At 32.1% G+C, this 16489-nt stretch overlaps 1 protein-coding gene across 2 annotated transcripts; it reads right to left on the bottom strand.

Annotated features, from left to right (window-relative positions):
• Nucleotides 1-5814: 5814 nt before the first annotated feature.
• On the bottom strand, nt 5815-7676 carry LOC111908138 (uncharacterized). 2 transcript variants are annotated; one of them, XM_023903971.3, is made up of 5 exons: nt 7248-7676; nt 6529-6624; nt 6388-6436; nt 6183-6274; nt 5815-6038 (listed from the first exon to the last, which is right to left on the bottom strand). In XM_023903971.3, exons 1-4 carry the CDS (start codon nt 7641-7643, stop codon nt 6186-6188), a joined length of 630 nt encoding a protein of 209 aa, XP_023759739.1. In that variant the 5' UTR covers nt 7644-7676; the 3' UTR covers nt 5815-6038; nt 6183-6185. The 2 variants fall into 2 exon arrangements, with proteins under 2 accessions (XP_023759739.1, XP_052619957.1); XM_052763997.1 differs by lacking the exon at nt 5815-6038 and having other exon boundaries at nt 6182-6274.
• Nucleotides 7677-16489: the final 8813 nt, after the last annotated feature.

The following is a 16489-nucleotide window of genomic DNA, read 5'->3' as shown; positions in this document are numbered from 1 at the left end:
ATATATATATATATATATATATATATATATATATATATATATATATATATATATATATATATATATATATATATATATATATATATATATATGAATGTGACGTTAAATTTTTTTTAATTTGGTAAATATAATTAATATAATACCAAATGTTTGGCATATCCCAACATAAATTTTGGTGCTTATATGTTTATATTAAAGATGTTTTTTTTATATTTTATCTAGACATTTACATATTTTTAGACATTTACATATTTGAAACTAGGTTATAAACTCGTGTACTATGCGGTTGTCAAATCACAATAACTTATAAAATAACAAAAGTATACTCATTAATTATAAATTTATATACACTACTTCATATATAACATTAGATGTTTTTTTTGAAACTCTACCATCCTTACCTAAATCAATGTTTTTAACCATTTTATAATTTTAAATGTAGATAAGACGACATATAAGTTACCATGAGCAAAACATAAAGGAAACATGTATCAAGTCTGTGGAAAATTAAAAAGATCATAAGTGGCAATTACAAATGTTTTCAGAAAATGTAAGCATAGTTTATGCCAAAGTTACTCCTTTTGATTTAGAACGATGGAAGCAATATGAATTCATGACAGTAATAAACATAAACTCGCAGTTAAAATCATCGAAACATTTTTCTTGAGTTCTGAACCGCTCTCGAATCCCATTCCAGGTATTTAGTTGCTAATTCTATTAAAAAATATTATAACAAAAATGAATTAACTATTATAAAATAAAAGTTGTCAATAGTACATGACATCATTATGTTTAAAAAAATGACATATGTCATATTTAGGTTTTATTTATTAGTAGAGTTAGTAGTGACATGAACATATACGATATAAAAAATGTAAAAAATGTGAGATTAGGTTATTAATTAAATATGAAAAGACAATATAAGTTTATAATTTGGAAATGATTTGCATATAACAATTTTTCTTTCAATGTAACAATTATGTTTTATAAAATATTTTATATGAAAAAAATACTTTATTGGAAATTAGTCAATTACTTTGTTAGAAAAACTTGTTAAAAGATTTTTTTAAAGTGTGAAGATCTAAAAATCACAAGAACCTTTATCCTATACTTGTGAGGGGGTACTTATAAGTTATAGATAGGTCAATGGGTACCTAAAATAACATTATGCAATAAGCCTATTTTTCTATTATAGTACCTTGACCTATCGTCAAGGTAGCTTTACCTGCTTACTTCGTATATTCCTTTTTGGCATCCTTAAAAGTTTAAATTTGGCTCTTTTTACTATTGAATACGTCATTCTTGTTAGATTATAATGATTTTTATCAAAGGATACCATCCAAAATTAACAAAATATATCTAACAGTTATTGTATATAACATACATGTATTTACCTAAATGACCATTAATTCGGAATGAGATATTCTGAAATTATTACGTATAAAAATCAGCTTTTTTTTCCTTAAAATGGAAAACATTTACTTATGTTTGTCAACGTATATTTAACTTTTTACTTGGTTAATGTTCAATAACGGAATTTCAGATAAGAATAAATGTAAATTTTATAGCAACTATTCGTACAAAAAACAATTTTTATCTATACATAACAATTTATGTATGGAAAAAGTTTATAGTGTACAAATAAGTTTCATTTTTTATTAGGATTTAGGGTACATATTTATAGGAATAGCATATAATATCTACGTGATTATCTGATTATATGAACCGGAGACCGAGCAAAAATAAATGTATTTGCTCTCAGTATCCTTCACTACAAATCTAGACTCTAATAATTTGATTATATGCGTAGAATCATTTACAATAATAAAATTCTAGATTGGGATGCATGAACCTTTATATCTATGTAAAGATCATAATAAGCCATTGAATTCATTTGTTTATAATTTCAATTTGGAATTAAGGACATTTCATATGTACGATATTGGGTTCAGAATGTACGAAGTGTTAGTATGAAATAGAACCTCATGTGACATGGAAACATGTTGTCTCACAAATATGTCTAATAATCCAAAACGAAATTGAAAACTACTTTAGGTAAATCTCACTAATAAACCTTTTATCAATGATCATTATATAAGTCTTCAATCTTATATATATTGGGGAATAAATCATTAAAAATCAAAAGATGAATTTATTCATTTCGTGTTAGATAAGTTCTTCGGGATTGAAGAATATAATTACATAAACATTGTTGGAAAAAAATAAAGTTTGTTTTTTCTAGTTTGGTTTTTATGAAGATTTAACCAAAACTCTATCTCATTTAAAAAGAATGAGTTATCATATTATATATATATATATATATATATATATATATATATATATATATATATATATATATATATATATATATATTACCATTTTAAACAACTAAATTTACTTTCTATAATGCTTTAAACAAATAAATTTTATTTATTTATTTATATTTTTGGAAATTTCATTAATTTTGAATAGACTAAACTGCAAGTTCAGTCCTTATGGTTAAAAATAAATATTGATAGAGTCCAAAAAATTTTCAACTTACACCTATGAAGCAATCGATAGCATGGTTCTTCATTTTGCTACAAATCGAACTTGTTATTTCAAGATAGAGAGTTTGAGAGCATTGGAAACTTTGTCAACTCTCCAAGAAGTTCATGAGACGACGGTCGACGTCGCCATAGATTTGTCAAAAGTAGAGAGATGGGAACACTGAATGACAGTTATGTCGTGCTCCATCCATTACTACAGGTCCGGTTCAGGCTTTACATCCTATCAACATTCAAATCTAAGATTTCTTCTTGGTGTCTTGGGTGAACCGAAGGCGGCAGTGGCTCCAACAAACGGTGGTGGATTTCATCTCTGACTCTAACGATTCCTCTCCGAAGAGAAGGCGGAGGGTCAACGTTAACTTGTCGGTAGAAAACAAGAGAATGAAAAACGATTGAACGAGAGATTCAGAAGAATTAAGGAGTGAGGGTGGGGTTGGGAAGGTTAGGTGGGATGCGTTTTGTTCAGTTTTTAATTAAAAAAAATAATAATAACATGGATTTTAAAAAAATGAAACACAAATGAAATGAAATGTAGTGCAAGTTGAAAAAATTTTGAACTCTATCTACACTTTTTTTGCTAACCACGAGGACCAAAATTGCAGTTTGGTCTTTAAATTAAAAGTATATAACATTAAATTAAAAAGCTAAGAAACATAACAATAAAGATAAAAATTAGTAATTAAATACAATCCGTTTCGGAATTTTTAACAACATTTCAAAACTCTAAATATTCAAAAGGTTTTCTTTTTTCTGGCTTGGAAATTTTGAAGAATTTGGTTTAATTAATTGCATCATTTTCACCATTATTTCAATCACATTGTCAATTGTGTTTCAAGTTATCAAACAAAGCGTTAAACTATGTTAACACTATGTTCATGCTCCTCCACTTAGTGTAGGCATTATCTTTCTTTCAACAGTCATCTTGATGCATTTTGTTGATGAAACATATAGTAACTTTACTCCAAAAAGTTGCCCCATTGTTGCCGATTGAAGAATCATCCTATACATCAACTCATGTACGTACCAAAGTCGCATCTTCTATTGAGGTCCAAGTTATAATCAAGGACTTCCGTATGTTAGTGGAGTCAAATTGAGAGTTTGAAGAAGATATTTTACAAACATAGAATTGAGAGAGGTAAGAAGAGTGTTGAAGGTTTTGAGAGTGGCATAAATTGGTTTTAGTTGTTGGTAATTCTTATAGGGAAAAAGTTGGTAAAATTTTGAATCTTGTGGTTAGAAAATAGTCAAAAAAGTAAAAAAGAGGAAAGATAAGTAGCAAATTTATGCCGATTTGGAGACCCAAACTCAACATTTCAAAAATATCGGACAGTATTTATCGAGCCAACTCGGTTCTAGGGAACTCTATATCAAGTCCATTCTCTCCCGTCTTAATAGTCTAGTTATATTAGCTTTGATTTTGATCATTAAAGTTTTCTTAGCATATTTGAATGAAAAGGATCATCATGCGAGTAGATCAAATTTAACCTTTAACATCTAAAATATGAGAGTTACATTCCATTTAGGAAATAGAACACATAGTCTTACAATTTACATTATCTACACCAAAACCTTAGTGACAAACAAGTTTTATAAATAACTTCAAAACTTTAGTTGATTATCTACGGATGTGAATATTTTAACAACTATTTATGTCAACAATTTGCCGCCATTAATGGGTAATCAAGAGTTATAGGGCAAATGTGTGAAGTTTGGAACTATGATTTGATGTAATTATAGCATGAAGAGGGCATTCACATTGCAAGACCTTGTTTATATAACAAAAAGAGAATGGACGACATGAGAATGTTATCAAGTTAAACTCTGAGGGATTTCATTGGGGATGAAAATTTTGAATAATTCTAGGGGATGTTAACAAGTTTTTAACAACTCCAAATTTACAAAAAATCATTCTTGCATTATATCTAACATCTTGCTAGGTTTTTTATCAAATTATGTTGTTAAAAAAAATCTACAATGCTATAAATAAAGGATCTATATTGCCATGCATATTGACATGACTTGATATAACATGTGATTTTTGTTCCCATCTTATAAAATATATCTATACAAGAAATTAAATGATGTTTGGAATGTGAGACACTAATAAATTTGCAGTTTAGTGCATTTTACATCATCTAATTTTGAGTTGATTGATTCGGCTTATATGAAATAAGTAAAATTATGAAATTAATTAAAAAAAGAAAAGAGTTAAAAGTAGAGGTGGGCATCGAGTCAACCCAAAACCGCCTGAAGAAAGCCCAATGGGTCCAACCGGGTTATCGGGTTTTGAAATTTGAAATAGTATGATTACATGGCCCAATGTAGTAGCCCAATTTTTTGTCTTTTAGGACAATTTTTTAAACAAGACAAAAAAAACATTCTTTGACATTATTTTACTAGTCTTATATTTGTCTTGTATAAATAGAAAAATTCAGTTTTGTTTCTTTTTGTATTTTATAATCAAATAAATAAATATTTATTTGATTGGAGTAAACTAACTGTTATCGATCTTAGTAAATAAAAACAAAAATAGCGTGTAACTGCTTTAATATAGTTTTGCTATGATTATATTTGACGAAAAATATAAAAAACTAAGACTTATTCAGAAAATAAAAAAAACTATTATTTGTTGTTTTAGATGTAATGAAGTGTATAAATCGGTGTTCCATAAACATTTGTAATAGTTCGTTAGACAAATTTAGTATTATGAACTATTTTATCCGCTATAATTTTAGCTTATCAAGATAAATAAATAAAATAAATAATTTCCTTTAAAATTTAACTTTTCAACTATTCTGCCAAATACAACCTAAAATTCTCTTAATCCCCATAAGAACATTAACATTTTTTGTGTTAATAAATAGTAACACATCAAATTTGATGTTACACTCTTTATATTAAACCAAATCTCCAGTCTAGGTTTTATGCATGTTATCAAATAATTAACACAAAATTTAAGATTGGTTTACATAAATATCACTACAGAATTTTATCTGACCTTGATATTGAATCCGATATAGATTTTTATTTGTCACTTTTATAAATATTTATAAAACATTAAGTTTTATTAGAAATAAAACGATCCTTAATTAAAACATTACAAGTGTTATGTGATAATAAAATAGTCTAATAGTAAAAAAAAATTGTTTTATTACTAAAATATTAAAACTTGTAGTGTTAGGTTGGAGATTTCAAAACATAAATCTTATTTATTTATATAACATTAGATAATTATTTTAGTAATAATAATTAATCAAAATAGAGAGATCCTTAATACACCTTTCATCATTTCGCATTAATCCCTTGTTAATTCGAACTTTCATTTCCTTCTGTCAATTGTTTAATCATCTAATCATACATGGTTATAATAATAGGAACGAATTCTTCTGTTAATTTGAATAAAAAGCTAGTATCAGTAAATAGCATATAAAACCACAAATAGTTGAATTACCTTTTTACCCCTAGTTTCTCTTCCCAGTAAGTTTTTTCCTGAAAAACATAAAGGAGCTTCGTATATTACAGGCATATAAGAACAAGTATGCAACAGCAACACAGATCATTTGTAAATATGTTGAAAATAAAAAGGAATTTTAAGTCATTTTGCCAATAAAAATTATTAAAATGAGGAAGTACTTGTTAAGGTAATGCAACCCCATAATGGCTCCTTAATGCTTCAATGGCTTTCTCCACAGATTGTGAAAGTCCAGGGATGCTTGTTTTGCATACTGAAATTTTAAGTATTGAAAAGAGTTTAATCAAGTTAGAAGAAGCTTTGAGTGTTTAGAAGAAAACATGCTTCTTAGTTCAAGTTATAACAAAAAATGTAATAGAAACATACAACGAGTTGCTCGGGCTTGTGCTTCTGCTATGAGATCTGTATATGATGCCTGAAACAAACATCTTGTGAGAGATGTAAATGTGTAAAGATAATGGAGAGCTTTGAGAAGTTATTGTCTTGGGAAATGAGTGGAAAACCAACCTCCATTGCATCATGAGTTTGAGTCATGTGGTCAATCATCTTCTTGAAATCCTTTTCAACTTCACTCATTGTTTGTTCACATGCTTGATTTTGGACCTTATGAAATAACAACATGGGCGATAGGTTTCATGATGAATAGGTGGTAGATGATGGAAGCTACTTGAAAATTTTCCACAGATAGTGACAGAATTATGTAATTGTATAGACATGATCAAAGAAGCTATCAAACATGATCTGTGGTTGCATATGTATAAAATTACATAAAACATGACCCCAGGTTTCTTACGGATATAAAATTACATTGATGAGCTGAGGATTATATAGATGAACGCATTAAGAAATTTGAAATGAATTCAACGTATCTTATTTAAGGAAGAAGAGATTGCGATCTATAATTGCATATAAACATCAGAATTCAAAGTAATGATTATGGAAATAGGAGATGCACATCACTAATCAGAAATGAAATTGCATACGTGAGAAAATCTACAAGCAAAATATACATGTTCTACATCTAATTTCATCAACGTAATTTGTTCAATGTGAAAATATAAATCGATAAACAGAGATGAACCTTCCTAAAGCTGATTTAAAACTGGTTAGCAGATAATTAACTTTTACACAACTAAGATCGATATGAGAATACGATCTACGATCAGCAACTTACATTCTCCCTGATAATTTCATACAAGCACTAAGAATGAGAGATATTCACCGACCTTATATCGTTTCTGTAGACGAGAGTGAGAAACTTCCATATCCTTGAGTATATCGGAATAAGAGCGATCAATTTGACGCTTGATTGAATTAATGCGCGACGATGTCATTTTCTTCAGATCGGAGATACTGTTACCTGTTTTACTCAGTGAAGAGAGAGACTGCATCGGAGAAGTTGCGTTACGCGGCTCTGCAGCATGCATTTTTCGGTTGTTGTCGTTGCTTCTGCGATCCTCTTTTAGAGATGAGGTTGAATTCGTAGGTGTAGTGAAGCAGCTTGAACTGGATTTGATAATCTCGGGAGATTCACTTGGTGATCGGTTTACAGGCGCCACCAACGGCGGCGGCGTCATGAGAAAATTCGCCGCCGGTGACTTTCTCGTTGACCTCCTTTTCATCTCCTCCTTACAACGGATGTTAATCTGGAGTGATTTGAATCACCAAATTTGGTATATATATATATATATATATATATATATATATATATATATATATATATATATATATATATATATATATATATATATATATATATATATATATATATATGTTGGCGGGAATTTTAATATTTGAACAAAAAAACATTTAATATGATTTTCTTTTATTTAAATCAAATTCCAACAAACTAATCAAAGTAGAAACTTTGAATTTGAATATTGTATAACCAAAGGGTTTGTAGCCGAGCGGTATTAGGTGATGTCATCTTTCTTTGAGATCGAGGGTTCAAGTTTTGTCGTGGATATAGGTGAAATAGGTGTTCTTAGCTTAGGAATAAATAAGATTTGTCGGTTTAAAAAAAAATAAAATTGAATGGATAAAATATAAAATTATTTGTATATGTTTTTACAACTTTTATATATAAAAAATTAATTCGTTGAACATGAAAACTTTTATAATAAATACAAGTATAAAATTGAAATATAAAATAAGTTGTAAAAATATATTTTATTATTTTCAAAAAGACAAACTTTTAAAAATATATAAAAACAAAGTTTGGAAAAAGATTTGTGGGGAGTGTAAAATAAGGTGTGAAAAATAATTTTATAAAGTAACTATATAAACAAAAAAAAATTGTACAATTTTTTTTAAGAAAATTAAGTTTTAAAGACTTATTATGTATTAAAAATAATAATAATATATTAAAAGAAAACCTATAAAGTTGATAAAAATAGGGATAATTGATTATTTATATTTATGCAACAATTGCAATTATGAATGATGTTTAAAACAAAGTCCAATTTATACAAATTTATAACCTTGCTACCATTAATTTTTTAGTAATTGATATTATCTTTCAATTTTAGAGCCATGTAATCAATTATATGGACCATCTCCGTGTACAATTTTACATGTCACTCCTCTTCCAAACAATCAAAATCTATCATTCAAGATCTTTGAGTTGGGATCCAGTTTTGAGATTAATATGTTATAATCATCTTTCGAGGGATAAGGTATTAATTTTCTCTGCAAATTCAATTCTCTTCAATATAATGTCATTTATGTCATCAGTACTCCTTGCTCTATTTTCTCTTCACTCTAGATTCAGTCATCATCTATTGGGGGAATGGTTGAATGCAATTGTTTCGTTTGAAATTTAACATTTTATACTCACGTTCTGATGCTCGATTATGGCATGCTCTTTTATCTGTTAGGGAAAGATTAAGAGTTCAAAATCTTTTTGTATTTTTTTTCATGTGTCATTTTAACGATTATGTTTTCTATTTCTTCAATCTTCAATTGGTAACTGTGACAACCGTCAAATTCTGGTCAATTCAAAGTCAAATAAAGTCAACAAGTCAAACCGGTCAACTCAATTTGCCCGTAGGTACTAGAGTTTACGTTATGTAATTTCTAAACAACTCTCTATTCTAATGAGAGATCATAAATCAAAAAGTGCGTACATCTAGATCTCCTTAACCTAAAACTGTGGTACGTGGCGAGCCAAACCGATAAAACAATGTTGCATACTCATCGGGAGTCTGCAAGATCCTTAAACAAGGCTTAACGGGGCTTACGGACCTTGCATTGCGAAGCCAGACACTCACATTCATCACACACGAAACCGCTCTCAATCGTTTTCACTCTATCTCTTTGTATGAGAAATCTCTCCAAGAATGTCAAATCTCTCCCAAATCTCTCTAAGTATATGAAATCTCTCCCAAATATCTCTCTGTATGTGAAATCTCTCCAAGAATGTCAAATCTCTCCCAAATCTCTCTAAGTATGTGAAATCTCTCCTAAATATCTCTTTGTATGTGAAATCTCTCCAAGAATGTCAAATCTCTCCCAAATCTCTCTAAGTATGTGAAATCTCTCCTAAATATCTCTTTGTATGTGAAATCTCTTCAAGAATGTCAAATCTCTCCCAAATCTCTCTAAGTATGTGAAATCTCTCCCAAATATCTCTCTGTATGTGAAATCTCTCCAAGAATGTCAAATCTCTCCCAAATCTCTCTAAGTATGTGAAATCTCTCCCAAATATCTCTCTGTATGTGAAATCTCTCCAAGAATGTCAAATCTCTCCCAAATCTCTCTAAGTATGTGAAATCTCTCCCAAATATCTCTTTGTATGTGAAATCTCTCCAAGAATGTCAAATCTCTCCCAAATCTCTCTGAGTATGTGGAATCTCTCTCAAATCTCTCTCGAAATCTCTCCCAGCTTTCTATAATCACTCGGGGCATTCTGACCCTCGAATTTGACGAAAATAGCCCAAAAGCGGAAGTCTACGCGAAAAACGGGCTTGAGGAACCGAAACCCCTCTTAAGACCCGAAAGTCCTCTTAGGAACCGAAAGTCCCCTTAGGAACCGAACCCTCCTGATGAAGAAGGCTGCTGAACCGAACCGAACCTCACTCAAAGAACCGAACCGAACCTCACTCAAAGAACCGAACCGAACCCCACTCAAAGAACCGAACCGAACCTTCGCTTCTGACCCTTCGGACCGAGCCTTCGGACTGAGCCCCTCGCCTTCGCCTTCTTCTTCTGGTTCGCACTTCGTTTCCGGCTCAGCACCAGCAAGGACCGAACCTCGGCCTAGGACCGAGAGGTCTCGCTGGGAACGCTTTTTCTCCTGGTTTTCGACTAAATTCGCATTTTAGGCCCGTTTTTAATTATTTTAACACAGGATTTTCACCCAAAACTTTATTTTAACATATAAGGACCCTTAACTATTAATTAATCACATTTTTAAGGATAAAACCTTATCCAAAAGAGAGTAGGTGAAGTACAAAGGTAGAGTGTTGACTTTACTTATTTCTATGACACAAGCAACCACTCCCATACCCACTCCATGTCACTATTCACCACCAGCCCATCCCTAGTCACTTCATAGGTCCTTTCTCACTATTTTCAACTATTCCCACGTTCTTAGGGCTGGAACATCCATCCTCTCTCCTCACACTTTAATCATTCTCTCATTTTTATCAAGAATCACACTCCAAACTCTCTCATCTTTTTCTCTTTAATTCGAGAATTTCAAGGCATACTCCAAGACTCTTCTCCTACAATTAGTAAGTATCATCATCTTTCTTATGATTATTACACATCCTCCTACTCAAAATCAAAGATTGCTTACACAAACATCATCACATTCTTGTTAGATCTTCGAATCTTCAAGTGATTCTTCAAGTGTTCTTGGGTTGAACACTTCTCTTCTTCAACACTTACCTACTGAAATCACTCAAGGTGAGTTCATACCCCTACATTTTGATGTTTTCTGAAGTTTTTAGGGGGGGGGGGGGGGGGGGGAATACAAGTTAAAACACCAAGAACATAACTAAACTTTTCTAACAGCCTTCATCAGAAAAGTTCAAACCCATTCACGGACTGTTTTGGACAACTTAAACATTTTAGTTTTCAAAACTGTTTTAGGTGCATGTAGTTCCACTTCTTAGCTTTAAAATGACTACTTGCACATCTCCATACGATTTTTCTACAATTTATGGTGATTTTTACAAAACTGCCTATCATTTCAAACATCAATCCGGACCAGTCTGTGATTATGGACTTTTTCACACAAGTAAGAAGTCATTAAAAATTATAATAAAAATTATGAACAAACTAGACTCATTTTCCAAACTCTCAGAAGTTACAGAACTTGATTTGGACATTTTATGATTTTTCTACAATTTTTCCAATAACAGTTACAGAAAATGTTATTAACAGAAAAACACTATAAATTTCATTTCACCTTGTAACATGTTGAGCAAGGTATACATCATTATGTGATTATGTGTTGTTGCAATATATGACAATTTTGTATTCTTATATAGACATACATCAGAAAACAAATGGATTTATACCTCCACAAGTATGGTAAATATATAAATGATATTACAAGGCTATATCCATTAAAATATAAACATTGGTAAATTATGACAAGTAAGGCTTATGCTCACTACCCACACAAATAATTAATAAACTATAATAGGTATAGTTTAGGGTTATTTTACATACCAAACACATGATTAAAGGTTTTACACATACAAAAGAGTTATTACCACTATGGATAATTATGATAAACTATAATAAGTATAGTTAAGCCATTATACCCCCACAAACGATCACGCTAGTTATAATCGGTATAGTTATGGCATATATATATTACAAACAAAGTGATAAACTATAATAGGTATAGTTTATGTTTCATCTACCCTATGAACTTAATTACAAGAAAGGAATTCACCATCACCACCACTTTTGGTAAACTATAATATGCATAGTTCATGTTCACTAGTCACTATCACTATTTGATGAACTATGATATGTATAGGTTATATTCACCATCACCACCACTTTTGGTAAACTATAATATGTATAGTTCATGTTCACTAGTCACTATCACTATCTGATGAACTATGATATGTATAGTTTATGTTCACAGTCACTATTACTATTTCATACACTACACTAGGGTTTGGTTCCGGTTTTTGGATTTAAGTCCACATTAAATTTTCGCATTGTTAGACTTCAACTATAATCGTTGAGCGTATATGCTTGAGTCATACAAGAATTTAGTCTGGATTGGCTTAGAATTGGTGGTGCCCGCCTCATCTCCTGTTCCTCGTTGGGCTGTGGACCTAGGGCAGACCCACTATATTCAATGTTTTATCTAACTTAAATCTTATATAACTTATATACGCTGGACGATTATAGGGGAAATCTACGGGTCAATCTAGGGTTCATTAACACATCATATAGGAATTTTCTGTTTACACTTAACTAAGAAAATATTGGATTTTCTGGAAATCAAACTCTATCGATTTTACAAGGAAAACGGTTTCTACTTCAAACAAAACTCTTATGAACTCACCAACTTAATTGTTGACACTCTTTCAAAACTACTTGTATTCTCAGGAAATCAGTGAAACAGGAAAAACTTCAGCGCCTTGCGTATGGGACGTTAAACCGTCAACAATTTACTTTTGTCATCATAATGTAATTGATTTGAAACATGTGAACATATACTTTGGTGTAACTTTTTCAATTATATTTATGATGGTTGTATTTACTTTGAGCACTATTATACACGTTGTTGTGATACTGTACATGAAGTCCTCCACCCCCGAACGTTTCCGCCATCCTTGGTTTGGGGGTGTGACAGTAACAACCAAAGTATATGTAAATTATTCAAAACAGAAGTTTCATATGTTGATATTAGTTATAAAAAAATTGATCCAAAGTGATTCTTCTTTTTCCAATAGAATTTTAGAACTGATATGACAGATCATAGAAGTTTGAAACGTGCAAACAGGTTGTGGACTTATGAAATTTGCAACATGATTTGGGTTTAAATCAAACGTTTGAAAAGTAATGGATTCTTTACGATAAGTTGGGTATTTAAAATAAATAGTTACTTACCTTTGCAATTCATTAAGATGTTCAAGCTTTTTTCTTATCACATGACATATGTCATGATCCCATCTTTCAACTTTCATCCTTAACTCTTCCATTATTTCAATGATTATGATTCTTATAGCCTTAAGCATGATTATAATAGCTTAAGCATGATTATAATAGATGGCATCAAGTATTAGTGAATTGAAACATTCATTGATACCGTTCTCTACTACATGACACCTTGTACCTGTCATAAAGAATGACCTACATTAAATATGGCATATCAATCAAAAACTAATTATCAATGAAAACATAGTTATCAATAAAAACTATATTAAAGATACCATGTTTGAGGCGAATGTTCCATATGATATATTGGTATGCTAGTGGGTTTTCCAACATAATTTGTCCCATTACTTCTTCAAATTGTTGTGGATATGATGCTTTAGAAGAAGTCCAGAAAATTTTCGATATTGTACCCCACTAAACTTTTTTTCTTATCCATTGCTTGCAAATATTTCAACTTCATATTCAGATTACACCGGATCTTGTGCTCAAATTTGTTTGCTATAACTTTATATAGAACTAATGAAGCAAGTTTGAAGTTCCTAGCACACTTATGCTCATCAATTAGAAATTTACTTGAAATGATTTTTTTGTTTTCATCCAGGTAGCCCATAATCTCCATGAGCAAAATTGGACACCATCTTTACCTTTCTTCTTCGACTCACGTTTAGCTAAAACTTTATAGCAATTCTATCATACCAAATTCGATAACCATTAGCAAGCGCATAATTTAATACGCATTCTTTTAGTTCTTTTGGGCTTGAAAATCTTTCATCTAATTTAGGTATCATAAGGCCTAGTTCCCGGGTTTAAGAAAAGAAAAGAAAATCAGGAGAGAAATGAATACAAAGGAAAGGAAAAGAACATTTTCTTTTGTGTTCCCGAGTTGGAGAGAAGTGGATGAAAATTAATCATTTTGTTATTTCCTTCTAAATCCTTCCAAATCGGAAAGAAAGTTAGGAGGGAAATTGATCCTTCTATTTCCCTCCACTTCTTTCCTGTAATGAAACTCGGGTACACAATTCTTTTTACTTTCTTCTCATTTTCACCCATTTCATTTTTTTCTCTTGTTAAGTTGATCTCAGGAATAGGGTGTAAGTCTCCAATGAGTGTGAGGATCATGTCTAGGTCCTTTAACAAGCTCTTTGGTGTCCTCATCTTCACTATTCACCTCTTTCTCATCTTCAGATGCTTTTTGTAGTGTCGTAGAAATATCTTTCAAGTATGTCTCTTGTTCACTTGGCTCCTTTATCTCATCTACATGTATATGGGATAGATATGTAACGTCCCATAAATACCGAGTAAAAATTTCATTTTTAGTAAGACAAACCATTCATTCTTTAACCCATAAGACAATCAGAGTAACAATATTCTCAAAACATCAGAGTAAAACCATAAATAATCAATGTAAAATAAATCTCCAATGGATGCAATGCAATCAAGTCGGGCTTTTCCTTTTGAGACTAGATATACCTGAAAACATTTTTAACATAAATCGTAAGTACAAAGCTTAGTGAGGTCCCAAAAATACCACATACAACATATATGTATATAAAAACATGTAGTTGTTTTGGGTCCATATTAACCCCGAGTCCATAATGAATCTATATAATAGCACGTAGTTTGTCAGACCCGTATCAACCCACGTGCTCGTATCAACCTCGAGTCCATAATGACTCCATATAACAACACATAGATATATCGGGTTTGTATCAACCCCACATGCATAAAGCATATAATCATATCATCAAGAGTGATAAAGACAACAAGCACATGCAGTCATATAAACAAGTGTCACAAAGACAATTATCATCCTACAAACTGTAACACCCTGAGTTCAGAAGTACAAGTTCATGGTTCTTGGTGTAATTAAGGAAGATCGACTCGGCGAGTCTATGGATAGACTCGGCGAGTCGAGTCGCGATTCGGTTACGTGCTAAGTGACCAACTCGGCGAGTCGGCGGCTAGACTCGGCGAGTCGGTGCTGGAATGAGAAACCATATTTTCATGGTTTGCACCCTATTTAAAGAACCTTATGTTTCCCCTCAGCCTCTTTGCTGCTCATTTGAGATCCAGAAACCCTAATTCGTGAGGAAACCCCATTGTTGAGTGAATTAGAGCTTGGAGGAGGATCTTTGGTATTTGAAGCTTGAAGGTTTGGAGGCTTGTATCAGGAAGCTTGGGGAGATCAGAAATCTAAAGTTGGTTAGGCTCATTTCAGGGGTAAGGGACCATTTCCTTAAGCTATTTCTTCATGGATTCATGTATGGTGATTTATATGAGAACTAATTCGAGATAGAAGCTTGGATCTGAGGATCCTACTTCAGATCTAAGCTTGTGATGGTCCTATATGTCATAAAGCTCTATTTAAGAGTTATTGGTTAAGCCCTTTTGTCTTTAGCCTTAGCCCTAGAGTGTTTTGAGCATATATCACCTTGGTTTCACGTAAAGTTTGCAACTTTATGTGAGGGCTAGGTTGTAGAAGAGTGTACCTATAGATTTGAGTCCCTACATGGCTTGAAAAGCCTCTGTATGGAATGAGAACTGAAGAGACTCGGCGAGTCACATAGGTGCACTCGACGAGTTGTATGAATATGTGCATGGACTCGGCGAGTTAGAAGAGCAACTCGACGAGTCTGTTGAAGATTGCCTTGGACTCGGTGAGTCTGTTCTTGGACTCGGCGAGTCTGGTTGTGGAACCCTTACCGTTTCTGGTTGAGCTGTGAATTGGTGAGTCGAGGGATGACTCAGTGAGTTGAGCAGGAAGGGACTCAAAGCTTGTTGGACTCGACGAGTCTTGGGGCGACTCGGCGAGTTGAGTCGTGGCATGGGAGTTTCTGATCATAGGAACTCGACGAGTCAACGGGTTGACTCGATGAGTAGGGTCAACCAAGAAGGTTGACTTTGACTGAGGACCTTGACTTTGACCAAGGGTTGACCAGTTGTCTTCTAGGGATATTTTAGTAATTGTTGGTATTTATTGGATTGGTTATTTGGTAATGATCAGTGGTGGAGTTCGTGCTGGTGGTCGAAGCAGCGTGGTCTTATTTCTTCAAGTCGGCAGTTGCAGGTGAGTTATCCTCACTATATCGACAGGGTCTAAGGCACCAAGGCCGGCCCTTTATCGGATGGGAATCCGGGTAGTTGTTTGTTATGTTATTGCTTTGCTATGTCTGCATCCTAGTAGTTAGGATGGTATATAGAATGATGCTATGTTAGAGACCTGGTTAAGGTCGGTATCCTGGTATATAGGATGATGCTATATTAGAGACCTGGTTAATGTCGGTATCCTGGTATATAGGATGATGCTATGTTAGAGACCTGGTTAAGGTCGGTATCT

This window comes from Lactuca sativa, chromosome 5 (assembly GCF_002870075.4).
Source record: "Lactuca sativa cultivar Salinas chromosome 5, Lsat_Salinas_v11, whole genome shotgun sequence".
Classification (NCBI taxonomy): domain Eukaryota; kingdom Viridiplantae; phylum Streptophyta; class Magnoliopsida; order Asterales; family Asteraceae; genus Lactuca; species Lactuca sativa.
Note: the sequence above shows the minus strand (reverse complement) of the source record. Positions and strands in the feature narration are given on the sequence as shown.